At 38.9% G+C, this 14,846-nt stretch overlaps 1 protein-coding gene across 1 annotated transcript in view; it reads right to left on the reverse strand.

Annotated features, from left to right (window-relative positions):
• Positions 1-11: 11 nt before the first annotated feature.
• LOC103917624 overlaps positions 12-14,846 on the reverse strand; it is a 114,715-nt gene continuing 99,880 nt past the window's right edge. Inside the window, exons 63-73 of the mRNA XM_009324811.1 lie at positions 13,762-13,854; positions 13,273-13,477; positions 12,143-12,330; positions 11,340-11,437; positions 10,752-10,936; positions 9,470-9,672; positions 8,757-8,946; positions 8,359-8,468; positions 5,484-5,603; positions 4,896-5,035; positions 12-1,876 (exon numbers count right to left, since the gene is read on the reverse strand). Of these exons, the coding sequence (XP_009323086.1) occupies positions 1,861-1,876; positions 4,896-5,035; positions 5,484-5,603; positions 8,359-8,468; positions 8,757-8,946; positions 9,470-9,672; positions 10,752-10,936; positions 11,340-11,437; positions 12,143-12,330; positions 13,273-13,477; positions 13,762-13,854 (1,548 nt within the window). The 3' untranslated portion in view covers positions 12-1,860. The remainder of the gene's footprint in view (positions 1,877-4,895; positions 5,036-5,483; positions 5,604-8,358; positions 8,469-8,756; positions 8,947-9,469; positions 9,673-10,751; positions 10,937-11,339; positions 11,438-12,142; positions 12,331-13,272; positions 13,478-13,761; positions 13,855-14,846) is intronic.

Below are 14,846 nucleotides of genomic sequence, written 5' to 3' on the forward strand. Positions count from 1 at the left end.
CAAGTCCCGTCGGAGTGCCCGTTTCGGTTCTCGCCTCTCTGATGAGTATCTAGACACAAAACGTGCACTTGCATAACCTGGGAACATCTCGGAGACATCTGTCAATGTGCTGAGCACAACGGCTGTAGTTTAAAATGTTTATTGGTGTTTAAATGGCTTCTTTACCACCTCTGGTATGTTATATGCAGCTTCTAGGAGTCCCAGTATCTGCATCCAACTCAGTGTTGCTGTCTACAGCTAGCATATAGTTAAACCCCTTCTCTTTTCTGTATTTCTGGATCCCTAACCGCGCTGCAATTAGCTGAAAAGTAAAGCAGCTCTTCTAAATCTTGCTCTACTTGCTGATATTTTACTTTGTTCTTGCAACTGTCACCTCAGTATTTTTTCAAAGGTGGCATGCTTAGCATGCATTAAGTGACTGGGGACAAGATTATGCCTTTTTTTTGATCAATAACTGGTATAAATATTCTTCAACTTTCAGAACTGTTTCGTACAATTTTGGCTTCATTATAAACACCTCTTCTCTGTAAGTAAGCAGTTACAAACTTACTACACAGGAAGACTTGGATTTCTGCCATGTTTTGTATAACAGCATCTCATGCTTCTGGGAATCCTAACAATTGTAGGAATTTTTCCTGACTAGCGTGAGAATCATGTTTTACTTAGAATTTGTATAAAACTACAGTGTAAGTGTTCAGAAAGCAAGCATAGACTAAAGCAGTGTACACAAGATAACTGAGGCCAGCTGCTGTTTTCATCTCTCTGAACAACTGTGGGAGCCATTTAAACCCAGCCAGTTCCAACGCTGTAGATCAGTACAACTTTATTCTTACGAATAATCAGTAAAGATGTACTATCGCACAAAAATAAGGAAGTCAAATGTTTATTAACATTATTTCATAGTTCAGAACACCATTATTTCAATGTTTGCCTATTATGCAAAGATATCTGAAGGATTTTGCAGTGTTACCTTTTATTAAGGACTAATTGCATTCCTGGTACTGTGTGGAGGAACATAATGCTTTTTTTTTATCAATAGACTTACAATATAGAAAGTAATTTAACAGATAAGACACTTTCACACAACAGTATCTGTAACACCTTAAGACTGCTTTGTGAATAGGATAGGTATCGGTTGCCTTTTCCCAATGTGTGAAGTGATTTCTGAGAAGGGGGTTCTAAAGACACAAAGGGAGAATGTGAAACTGGTGAACAGATACCAGAAGGCTGTTTCTCGTTTAACAATGTACACATTAATAAGGGAGAAATCAACCAGCATAAAAATGAGAAAATGATTACATGCTTTCAATTATTTAACCATCTTCTATTGTAGCCCTCTTGTGTGTTGGGGCACTTCCTTGGAAAAAGGTCACGTTCTGCAGAATTTACTGAACAGCTGAGTTTCAGTTCCAGAGAAAAAAGAAGTCAGCATCTCTGCACAGGTTCAAAGCCAGTACACTGCTTTCACAAAGTAGCCCACTTGTACTAATCTGAGCTGGAAAAAGACCTTTTGTCATCTTTTAAATGTATTCATGCTATGGTTCAAGGCTTGTGAAGAGACAATTTTGCCACTGAATGGGAGAATTTTTTTAAGTAACTGACACTATTATGTCCAATTTCTTCTGGTTGATTATAATTTCTTGTCACTGTACTGAAATCATTCCTCTTACCTTCACGTGTTTCTGGGTGAAAAGCTTTCCTTTTATACTATATATGCTTCATTATATTCATAGTTCTAACACTAATTTGTTCACACTTTTACTGTTCTCCCTTCTATTGCTTCTAGCTTGTCTATCTAAATAGCTGCTTTATTTTGGGTGCTGAAAGGGTTCTTCCATCCTCGGGGCTGGTATCTGCCAATCAGAACTGGCTTAAGCTGAAATGAAGAAGAGATGCAATCCAGTTAAGTGGTTAGTAAGTACTTGAAGGATAGACAGTAACAAGTGACATGCAATACAAGCTGTTACTATGCTGAATTACAAGAAATCTATGATGGGAAAAATAGCATCAAATATATTTATGACATTATCAAAAAGCTGTGGGAAAAGTATTCTAGCATGTAGATACAGTTTTATCTTAGCTACACTAAACTGAAAGAAAGATGTAAGGTTCTTTCTTCATGTTTTATGATAAATTCACATTTAGGAGGCAAAGAGCAGCATTATTACTAAAGTTTATGGGATCTGGCTAGTTCAGCTATCCAATGGAAGATCCTTGACAAGAACAAATTTCCAGAAAGTAGTGCAGACGTAGCTATTACTGACTGAAATGTTCCCTTTTGTTCTCATGACCTTAGATGGCTATTGGTTACGATGCATGACTAGCCTGGCTGTTAAAAATTCTTTCACAATATCAAACCTAGTTCTCCCTTACTGCAGGACTGTTTGGTCCGTTACACTTCCTTCTCTTTAGTGTGTTTACCTATTTAAAGACTTAACTTGTATCTTTCCTCAGCCCTTCAATTTTTTCTCCACAGAGAGACCTCTAGACTTTTCTCAGCTGGTTCACAACTTAACTAAAACATGGTGTTCAAACCTGGATGCATAAAATAAGCTGAATAGAGAAGAATTATTTCTTGTCTTAAGTATGTTTGTTCATGTGTACATCCCCAGAATATTTTGCTTGTTTAATAGCATGCTTTAATAGCATGTTGTTGTTGTTAACTGAGCTTGTGATCCACTGTATTACCAATCCCTTTCTTCAAAGATGGGATAACGTAAGCTAGCAGCACTAGCTGACTTCAATCTTTTGGCTACTGAGCCATTCTAAAACTCTGTTTTCAACTGAATATTCAGGCTCAGATTTAACAAAATTTATCTCTGTTCACATAAACTATTGGAGCTACAACCACTTACTGCCTACAAGATACTACCGAGAAATTTCATGGCTGTCTACTGCTCATACACTAGGTGAACTGAATACATAAGGCAGATAACGACAGGTGGTGTTATTACCGCATATGGGAGTGTAAGTGATGCACTTACATATATATTGAGTGTTCTTTTTCTAGGTTTTTATTTCATGGCTAACACAATCATCTACAAAGATAGTTATTCCCCTCCTTAGTGGGTGAGAATTCAGCAAATATTTGTAAATATTAAAATATTTAAGCATACCGCAAATAAGTTTGTAGTCACCAAATCACCCTCTGGAGGGAGTAGTGAGTTTACAAATGCAAATTAATAATATTTCATTGCATATACTAAAAAACCCATCCTGTTTTCTCATTACCAAGCCTTAGAAAAGCATGAAGCATAAAAGTTAGGAGTATAAACCCAAGTGCTTCATTCCAAGCAAAAGTATAATTGGCTTTTCTGCACGATTCTGTCATTTACTTTGAGTAAATGTTTTCATTGCAGTCTTGCAAAAATATAATTGCATCTTAAGTTATTACTTGGGCAAATGTGTCAGTAATTAGTATGACAGTAATGTGTATGTATGTTTCCTCTAATGGTCTCATTCAATGAAATACAAGCATATAGCAAATTTTAGAGAAGGCTTTGTCTTTTTTTTTTTGTCTAAACTAAGGAATAACAATGCAGATGAATAAAAGAATAAGTTTCGGGGATGTTCATGGTTATTTCTCTTAAGACAGCAATAAGCAAATAGTCAACAATATTACTCAAGTGGTACAAGTTATTGTTTATATATCATCATTTATATAGCAATTTGTAGTCAATAAATATCGTAGTTCAAAGAAGGTACTGTACACAGAATATCCAATGGAGATGGAGTTTAATAAAACTGTAGAAAAGATGCATAGTGCAAATAAGTGAATATACATAATACAGAAAATGCCTAAATATACAGCCGCTCTCATCCTTAAATGGTAAGGTGTTCCAGATCACTGCAGTTCTCCAGCACAGCCAGCCATTTGTTCTTTAGGTGTTGACGTCGCAAAATAGCTAAGTTGGACTGGAGTAAGGTGACATGTACTGGAAATGGCAACTGTATAGTTGAACTGTGCGTTAACTGCAGTAACTTTGTAGTCATAATGCAGTAACTGAAGAAAATAAATGAGGGGACTAAATTTTGTTACTAACAAGTACTTTGGAGCTGTGGACTTACACAGGGTTTTTTTCTTTATGCAGGAAAAAAACTAAAAATCAGCACTTACTTACCAAGTAATACAGATACAGTTAGCAGAACACGACTCCAGTCTCTTCTAGAGCAGTGAGTGTCTTAATCTAGTTTCTGCAGCAATGTGCAATGCAGCAGTGTGTGCACCTTCACCAAAACGTGAGGATCCATAACTAACTTGCACAATAACAATGGAAATGGGCAAGGATCGCAATGCCAAAAATTTCAAGCCAGCACTACTGTTCTTTTCAGGCTTTTCAGCTTGCTCTGCATTTTTAAACAGATTCCCAGAAAACAGCTATCTGGATGACAGCTGTATTAAAATACAAGTATTGATAATCTTGAAATTCGAGGTTAAGTTTAAAGAAGATAGATTTCCTTAAAAGAGACTGAAAAGCACAAAAATAGGTCACTGAGTATGTTCACAGTGTGTCTATATGATAGGTATTACTGTTAAGATGAATCCAAATGCATTATTCGGACAAAAAAAAGATTGAAATGAAAACAGTATCTGAGAAGTGGAACTCCGTATTCTGCAAGTATCCTTCTGCCTCCTTCTACATAACAAACTAGGAGGAAATAAGAAAGCCACTAGAAAGTATGAATCGGATGGGTTATGGTGTGCTTCTAAGTGAACAGCAGAAAGGGTGAGAGACGAGGAGGAAGAAGAGTAATTCCAGGGCTAGGATCATTTTTGCTCATGCCCATAGTCGGATTCCTTAGTTTTATTTTCTCATGTGCTCTTGAGTAACAGACATGTAAGTACTGGAGCAATGCAGCCAGCATATTCAGGATGAAAAGAAAATGAAACTTACCACTGAGGAGGAATTTCCACAGGGACAAAATTTCGGTTGCACAAATGAACAAAAGCTGCTGCTAAACTGCAGGCAGCCTTCAACTCATGTGATTCACAGGCGTCGTTTGTACACATGCTGTAGAATGGTTCAGGGTCCACCTTTAACACAAAGGGGATTGTTTAGAGGAGTGGCGTGCAGGGTGCAGGCATACATCTCTTCTGGAGACTGCGATCTGGCAGCGAATACACCTGCAGGTGAACTGAAAAGGAATATGATTTGCCTTCCCCCCCGCCCCCTGCCTTGTTAGGACCATTCACAAACCTGTATTCTCTTCCTAATATTGAGGGGTTTACTTGTATTTCCAAATTCCAGACCTGTATGCTAAAGAGTGGTGCAAAGTCCTGCCACTATTTTGTGGATGTCAAGGACCTTAATTTATATTTATGGTGATATAACACTTTTTTTTTCCGTCTGGATTGTTGTTCTGATTGCTTCTGAAGTTATCCGCAACTAAACTTCTATATCCTTGCAACAATTATGTGTGTTCTGTTGAAGTATGACATTTGGGTATTCAGGTGGTCTTTTGGTGGCTGCAGTTATACTTACAACTTTGAAGCAGTTCCTAAGAAGTGAATGTGATTCTTCAAAAAACACTTTACAGACTTTTTGCTTAGCTGTAATTGGACATGGCTTCACTTTCTTCTGTACAAGACTGCACTTGTTCACCTGGGAAAAACAGAATTTCTCAAGTTGGGGTTTTTTGTTTGGTTTTTTTTAAACATCAGTGTAGCCTGAATTCTTCAGATTTCCAGCGTGAAATGGTTTGAAGGAAGATACGGGCAGCTCAGCGCACTGCTCTGATTAACATTTATTGCTCATTAATAATGAGAAGTACCTTGCACTCTTCATAGACAAAAATGTATGTCATACATATTACAGACGTTGTTTCCTGTTCCTATTGATTTTGTTATTCACTGAAAGATTTTGGTGGGTGGCTGCTGACACAGTAAGTAGTTGGCTGGTTGTCTTAACTTTTATTATATATGGCAGATCTAGTGCTTTTACTAGAACTTTTTGTTGGAGGAAAAAAAAAAATCTTTATATCCTTGCTGGGTTATTCATAGGTAATAAACAACAAGAAGGCCTTAAAAAACTCAAAAAACCCCAAACTGGAGGTCCCCACAATTACAAGCATTTTTGGACAATAAAGTGTGAATGGATTTTTGTGGTACATGGTTCAGGTAAGGTCCCGTAGCACACCAGTCAAAAGCTGATGATACCAAATATTAACAGAACTAGTAATGAGCAGCATTTGCTAAAGTTTCTTAGGATTTGTTTTGACTGAATGTTGTTTTTAGTACTCTGTATCAGATCAGCAACTTACTATTTTTTTAATCAATAAATTCCTGGCAAATCTTTGAGTTTAGAAGTTCTCTAAGCAAGTGTAAACTCAAGTTATTTTAATTACTAAGAAAAATTAACTGCCAGTTTAATCTCTCAGATAACCCTCATCCTGCAGGAGTCAGACATTTGCAGTCTCCTTATTAACCTCCTCATTTGTACAGCAGCTGGTCTTGTAACACCAGAAATTCAAGGACGTTGTTTGCAAGGTCAGTGTATGAAGAAGGCTTGTAACAAAGCTCCTGGTAGCGAGTTGCCAGTCTGAGTTTATAGCTTGGTGTGAGGTGACTCCAGCAATGCAGAGAGACTGGCTGCTTTTATTTCAGGCTTTGGTACCTGGCCAGATTTAATCTGACTGTGTTTTCTCTTTCTGTATTGCATATAGTTGTGCTAAAACTTCTGGTCAGGAAGGATTTTTGCAAGCTCCATTTTATCAGCACAGCTGAATACACTGCCTGTTTGAACTGGGTATTTCCACCGTATCATCTCTTCCCAACGCTTTAGAAAAGTTTCTAAGACTTTGCATGAATTCCTGACTTGGCGCATTCGTATTTCTGGCCATTGCTTTAATGATGTATGACAACAGTACATTATTGGCAAGTGAGTCTTTTTATTACTTTTTTCTGAAGGGGATATGACCGCAAACAGCACAGAGTTCAGCTAGAGTCATCTATAAATTTTTCTTGGCAGTATACAGCACTTGCAAAGATGCCATGGCCCACAAATAAAACCTACGAATCAATAGTGTAAGCTCAGCCATTATGCCATCAGCCACTTCAAGGACATACATGACTTCCCAGCGTGTTTATGGCAGTAAGTTTCTTATGTATTGCTTTTAATTGATTATTATTTTTAGTTCAACTTCTCTGGGTAGTTTTGCATTAGATGGTTATATTGTTATGAATATATTAGAAGTTAGTATTTGTAGCAATTAAGAAAATTATACCTACAGTCAGTCACGTCATGATCCCATCCCATTATTAACATAAACATAGGCTGCAAACTCATTAGACATCTTTAATGAGAGAGCAAGGAAAGGTACAAGATACTTGCAGCAATCCTCTTTTTTAAAGTAAAGTACTGAAATAAAGCTGAAAATAGTACAATTCTGTGCCCAGAACTCGGACATCTTCTGGTGAGAGAAGATAAAGGGAAGAGTCACAAAATCTTAGTAGTAATAAGATGCTGGTTTCTTTTTTTTGTAATAGATTCTCAGATTAAGCTTGAAGGGATTTAGAGGATCCTGTCAACATGGCTTGAGAGCACAGTAAGGCTACTTTTTTTTTTTTTGGTCAGTTGCATTCACAAATGGCTATGTACACCTGAATGTTTTCAGATTTAGATTATTTTCAGCTGAAGATAAATTACATGAATTAAGGTTAAGTCTCTTTGAAGCAAAGAGGTATAACATTACTGGTATAAAAGAGTTACAACATTTATTTAAGGTAGTTATAGGAAGTCCTTTTACGCAAGTTAATAACTGAATCAGTAGCAGCTAACCCTCCAAAAAAGTCTCAGTGCTTAGTGGTATGAGGATGGAGAGCAACTTTACTAGTTACTGATTTCTAAAGTTTTATTCACTGATAAGATGAAAAGCAGGAAGAACAAAAAAAATTAAGAGGCTCAACCTACCCCAGCTACAACAAACAGCTCTAAAGAAAACTTCAAGAGGGAAAACTTCCTGGTACAAAGTGGCCTGACCGATGAACACACAGATTTGTCCCAGACCAAGTACCGCCTGGCCCTGCATTCCAGAAAGAGGTGTTCTAAGTAGGAAAACAACAAAGATACTTGGTTCCAACATCACTTTCTCCTAATAGCAGAAGCAGCCTCCATCTTTTACCTTACCACTTAGGCCAAAAATGCTCAACACCTATCTACAGGGAATTCTGGTACGGTTTTTAGCAAATATGTGCAACCTTTTCCCTGATTAAACATAGGAAAACAAATTATATACAGTATGCTGCCGTTTTCACTATCTAGGTTTAGTTCATCTAAGCCAAAACAGTATGGCGCACGTTGCCCTTTGTGCTCCAGCACTATTGGTATTCCGCATAGAAAGAAGCCCTCAGCTCATTACCTGCCAGCTCTGTGTGAACTCTTGCACGTTGTCAGTGAAGGAATGATTAGGAAGTATCCATTCATTTCCAGCTTCATTATCATTGGTACCAAAGAGCCCAGCTGAAATACCTGGAATGAAATTGAAATGGAGTAAAACAGTTGTCATGAATAGACACGAGAAAATTTTAGAAGCTGTTGCGGGGCTCTGATTATTCTGTACAGCAGAATATTATTATTCTGTACTTTTCCTGTGGAAGAGGGAAAGTATGCCCAGGCATCCATTGTGGATTTTTCTCAGACTGCATTGTGTCATCTTGTTTGTGAGTGATGTGAAAGACAACCCACATGCTGCTACTACAGGTGATGACAATTTGGAGATACAGAAAAAATGACACAAGCTGTATGATCAATACTCACCGTGGTGCCATCCAGCCAGAGTGACAGTACAGAGATCATACTGAAAGTCACAAGAGACAGAAACTCCTTTCTGATTAGACACTTCTATTTTGTTGGTTTCTGTCCTTGAATGAGTGGTATTCTTTTCAAGGGATTGATCCAGTACTTGGCAGTTCTCTTCCATAAAGGAAAAGTTATACATCTTGGATATCTGTTTTAAAACGAAAATGCTGTTTCAAATATGTCTCAATGAAAGTTGAATGACAGGCAAGCTCACTCTAGGTTGGCAGGTGGGATGGGGTCAACTCTGCTCAGCCCAGAGTTAGGGAATAAGAACGGGCTTGTGTTAAACTTCTGAAAGAGCAGGAAAGCACAAAGCCTCCCAGGTACACCGAGGCTATGGGCCCAGTTTGTTCTCCAGACCTCTCTAACTGCCATTCTCTTAGACCATGTAAGAGGAAAGCTGAAAATTTTGTCAAGCCTCTCTTCTCTTAAGTACCCAGAGAGCAAAGAGGCAGCCCTTGAGTTAAAACTAGTTTTGTTTTGGGGAGTTATTTCCTGATTAAAAAGTGGTTACTTTCTAGCACTTACATCTAAGAGCTGTTGTGATCTATGTTTTGAGCATTAATATTTTATTTTGAAGACTTTTTGGGTGGGTGGGTGGGTTGGTTGGTTGGTTGGTTGAAGATAATTTCTGGTCTGCAAAGGAAGAATGTTTGACTTTCCCCTCCTACCTTCAGTCTTGGGTAGATACTGATCACAGTCTGGTTCATCTCCACATACAGTGACCTTGAGTTACTAGTTTCCTCATTTAGTATTACAGTGAAAGTATTACGAACAAAATCCTTGGCAAGAAGTACACTGCACTTTGATGCCAAATCGTAAATTTTTCCATCAAAAGTCATAAGATGCTTGGTCCCCATTAACATAGCATGATCTAGAGAACGGTATTTCAGAAGAAACATCAGTGAGATTTTCCACAGAGCAGTAAGTGCTGTGCTACTACTTGCATAGTGCAACACAAACAGCTTCTGGCTGGCATACTCTTAAAATAATTTCTCAAGTTATTATTACATTTTAATTAGTTACAAGTTGCTCTGCAACAAAAATTTCTCTAGAAAGGAAACAATCTAGTAACTTCTTTTTCATTATAGATCCACCTGAGTGTCCTAAAACTTTGAGAAACATGAATTAGGATTCAAAGCTCATCTTGATTTATAGTCATGCTACTTGATTGATAGTCATATTTTAAGCCTCCCCCCTCTCCCCCCCTATATACACATTATACACTCCTATGCAGAAAACAGCAAGAATATCAACTGTCTCAAAAAACACCCTGCCAAACCAGAGCATCAAGCAGAGCTGCAGTCCAGGAAATGCTGCTGATGTATCACTGAGACTATCTGGTCACCAGGACCTACTTTCAGTGCCCTCCGTTGTGGCTGCCTACTGGGAGGAAGCCTTTAAAAATGGCTCTTTCTGGAAAAGCCATTATCTACAAGGGACAGCTGGGACTGTTAATGCAGTCTTCTAGCATTTAGCAATGCTTTTTCAGGTAATAATGTCTCTGAAGTTTTGGCAGGGCTGAGCTTTTTCATCCTGGAGTCAACAAAAGTGATGTCACCAGTTTCAGAGTATGGACAAAGCCTCCATGGCAAGACCCAGGGCCAACAGGTATGACTGGCACTGAACCATAGCATCAGCTCACAAGAGCGTACAGGTAAGAGGTAAATGCCACCTGCTGATTTCTAGTCTCAACAGTAGGAAGTGTAAAGAGTTGCAAAATTTGCATGAACGTTAAGTAGAGGAGTGTTTATTGCATGTCAGCTTTACCCAAAATGTTGATATTATACATATGATTATTGTTTTACAAGAAAGACTACATATAAAGTTCATAGGAAAATGATTAGTGATCATCTCTATGTAAACTACTATTCTAAATACGATTTGTAAAATTTAGAACTAAGTGCAAATAGACTCAGTTACAAAACAAAGCAGCAGTTTGAAGGCGCTTACATTCAAAGGGACTCTCCATCATCCTCCGTTTGAATCTATAATACTCTGCAACTATGTTGATATTGTAGAGGTCTTGGAGAGGCCTCATTAGCTTTTCTTCAATGAGATAATTAGTAATATTTGCCAGATCCAGGGAGTGGTCTGCTTTAGGAAGTACTGGCAGTTTTACTGCCACTGAACAGTTCCTGTAGAATACAAACAAAACAGCATGTGCCCTTATTTGCTAAGCTGATGAAATGCAGCTGCTTTATTATTAGAAATGTGGAAGTGAAATATTCACAAGAACTGTAGTCTGGTTAACATGGCAAAATGACGATACACAATGGCTAAGACCTGCAATGCACCATGCCATATAAGGCCCGTTATCATAGTGATTGCTATTCTGTTTGCTGCCGAGTAGCTTCTTTTGAAATGCAGCCTGTCCCGGTAGCCAACAAAAATGAACATTACGGTGTGATGCCATGTGCCCAAAGCAATGAATGGTCGGGTGGTCATCCGCAACCCTCAGCATACAAGCTGATGTAACTATGCACATATCCAGTTAGAACACTACCCAGCAGCAAGGGTCCTGCAAAAAACACCAATTACCTGGCTGAAAAACTGTAAAGGTTGAGTAAGGGCTTCCGGATCTTGCTCACAGCTCTAGAAAACATGGCCTCAGCCCACCTGAGCATCTGCTGTGTAGTCTATTGGAGAGCCAGAAAAGGAGATTACAAAACTGACTTCAGTATGGCTTCAGGGCAGGGTCAGTACTTGATAATGAGTTTTAAAGCAACAGCACTTTAGTGAAATAGCACTTTAGTCTCTCTTGCATTTGTCAGTTGCCTGACAGCATCTTGTCATTTAGAGGTTAATATCCAGAGACAGACACTAGTCACTACAGCAACAAATAATGGACAGAAATATATCCTTCCTAAAATAGCATTACTTAAAGTATGCCAACACTTCACTGAGTTGAAGCACTTCAGTAGCTTGCAAAGGATTGATATCTTTTGTTAATATAAATTGGTATTGTGATACACCCTTTACGCTCTTCATTTCAACTAGATGAGCCCAAACCTATTTGTACATTATTCATTGGAATGACAATCCCTCCTCTCCATGGAAGAAAAGCAAAAGTTACGTGAATGACAGATTACTGCTGTGATTTCAACCAAAAGTAGTAAAACAACCTCTCCTCTAGCTGGGAAAGTACAGCTTTCAAAGCAGGTCAAATATTTCAAGAACGGTAAATTAGCTGTGCACAAGCTTGTTAGGTGGAAAGATAACTGCGCTATTTCCATAGCAAAAATATTTAACTATTTTTGTGTATCCATAATTCAAAGCTTAGACTTAAATTTGTAGGCCTTGTCTTTCAAACCATTAAAAAAGGAGAATTGAATTATACCAACCATATCCAAGCCTGCTTTCACAACCTTTAATGCCACCTGGATTGGTTCTGTTAGCCACACATCTTTTACAATCCTGGGCAAAAAAGCCTGGATTTTCTTCATGTACTCTTCTGTCTTCTCTTGCCAAACTTCATCCAGTGGCTTCAAGGTTACATCGTAGTAGGCATCCTTCAGGGTTGCTAATGGCTCTGAAGCAAACACATTACATGAATCAAACCCCAGCTAGTATGTTACAAAGTGGCTGTTTGTTTGTTTGTTTGTCTCCCCACAGCTTCCAGCATAAGTGGAGAAGGGACACAGAAAACAGGAAAAGGCAGCTTTGTTTTCATGGCAGTTAGGCACATTTCACAGCTGTGTGCGTGGACAGTGTTACGAAAAACTGAAAGAGGCATTTAGCCATAACCCTGATCCACTCATACGCCTTATATTATAAATACATTGCCACTTTCCAAAATAAATGTAAGGAATGCTTTGCAATATCCCACCATCAGAGCTGTACAGCTCAACCTGAACCTGCTCAAGGAATAACAGGACAGTTTGGTCACAACTAATTTCAAACACGGTATATCAACAAAATCCCACTTTTGTTGGGAAGTGTCTAGAGGTCCAAAGTGAGGTTTTAATCTTGTGAGAGCTGAAGGTTCTCTCAGCTAATTACAGCTGACCGTATTTCTCAATGGTTTCAACGTAGGCCATAGTCCAGCTGAACAGTGAATTAGTGGCTACTGGATAGACTTGGAAAAAAACAGATCAAGTGAAATCTGATTAGTACAAGCATTCAAAACTCCAGGATGGATAGGAACAGCCCTTTGGGAGGAAATGCTTGCCAGGGAACTGTTAGCAGAAATGCTTCAGCTTAAGAATTAGGGCTCTGTTCTCATCCCATTGAACCCAGACTCCTGTGTCCAAGAGAATGCCTCTTCAATTATTTCATTAGAAAGGTGGTCACACTGAGGTTACTTAGAGCTTATTGCATCAAGGGTCCCACTCTGTGAACTAAGAGCCAAGGCCAGCACTTTTTGCTAGATCAAAATAGAAACATTTGTGCTGTTCAGCATCTTTTATACTCGTTTGTTTTGCACTGCACTGACATTGTCCTTATTCTCCTTGCTTTGCATGGTTTTGCTTACTTTGCAATTCATTCTGCATTTGCTGGACAACGTCTTGAATTTTATCCAGGTAAAGCGGGAGCTTGCTTCTCAGTATCTGCCTGATTCCACTTTGCTTCCACACCTGGACGACAGCTCTACCCACACTGTGCAGGAATCCTGCTACCTTCTGCAAGGCTATCGAAGGCCAGCCAGCTGCTTCAGACAGAAAATCAACTTGCTGCACCTCCAGTGGTTCCCAAAAAAGAAGAAATATCAAAATACATAGTGATCACAAGCAAAGCTTTGCCTCCATTCCAAGGCAATTGTGAACTCCTCAGTGTTGGTGCAGAGATATAGGATCTTTACCATGAAACATGTTTTTTGTCTATGTATAAATTGCAGGCTAGCACAGGTTTAACCATTTAAATGTTTGAGCAAAACAAAACAACTGCATGCAATATAATGATTTTTAACTAACACTGCATGAACATTTCATGGTGCTTTCACAGATGATGTACAGATACTTACTGATCTCCTGAATCTCCACATGTATCCGTCAAACTTCTTCATCTTCTCCGTCAGTTTGGCTTTCAGAAGGCTCCCAATTTCATTAAGTTTGTACTGTGAGAAGATGAATAAAACCTTGTGTTGTGGTTTAACTGGCAGGCAGCTAAACACCACACAGCCCTTCGCTTGCTCCCCCCCCCAGTGGGATGGGGGAGAGAATGGGGAAAAAAAAAAGTAAAATTCATAGTTTGAGATAAAGACAGTTGAATAGGACAGAAAAGGAAGGGAAAAATAATAATAATAATAATGATGATAAAAGAATATACAAAATAAGTGATGTACAATGCAATTGCTCACCACCCGCCAACCAATGCCCAGCCAGTCCCCACGCAGCGGTCGCCACCCCCCCGCCAGCCTTCCCCAGCTTAGATACTGAGCATGACGTCGTATGGTACGGAATATCCCTTTGGCCAGTTGGGGTCAGCTGTCCTGGCTGTGCCCACTCCTGGCTTCTCGCTGGTGGGGCATGAGAAGCTGAAAAGTCCTTGACTAGTGTAAAAGCACTGCTTAGCAACAACTAAAACATCGGTGTGTTATCAACATTGTTCTCATCCTAAATCCAAAACACAGCACTGTACCAGCTACCAGGAAGAAAATTAACTCTATCCCAGCTGAAACCAGGACAGTATCCACCCCTTATTCTATACCAGCTACATCATGCCCAGGTCCCCCACTTTCCAATACATTTCACTTAATCACCACCACTTTTCCTGTCTTTTTTTGATATATATACACACAGCTATCATTCCCTTGGTCTATGGGCCATCCCTATAAAATGCCTGTTGAGTTCATTTAGTCCATGACTTTGGGCTCCATCTGTCATAACAGTCCTTCAGGGCAGGAGGGATGGTGTGTGGTGTTGGATTGTTGCATGCTGAAGCCAGTTCTGGTTCCATCACTGCTGCACTTTGCTCGGTTTCATCAAAGTTCATTCTTCATTAATCTGGGTGATTCTTAACTGTAATACTGTTGATATGGCATATAGCCACCATAGAAGTGATGATATACAGTATTATATAGCAATTAACATCATACAATTTAATTCA

This window comes from Pygoscelis adeliae, unplaced genomic scaffold (genome assembly GCF_000699105.1).
Source record: "Pygoscelis adeliae isolate BGI_AS28 unplaced genomic scaffold, ASM69910v1 Scaffold85, whole genome shotgun sequence".
Classification (NCBI taxonomy): domain Eukaryota; kingdom Metazoa; phylum Chordata; class Aves; order Sphenisciformes; family Spheniscidae; genus Pygoscelis; species Pygoscelis adeliae.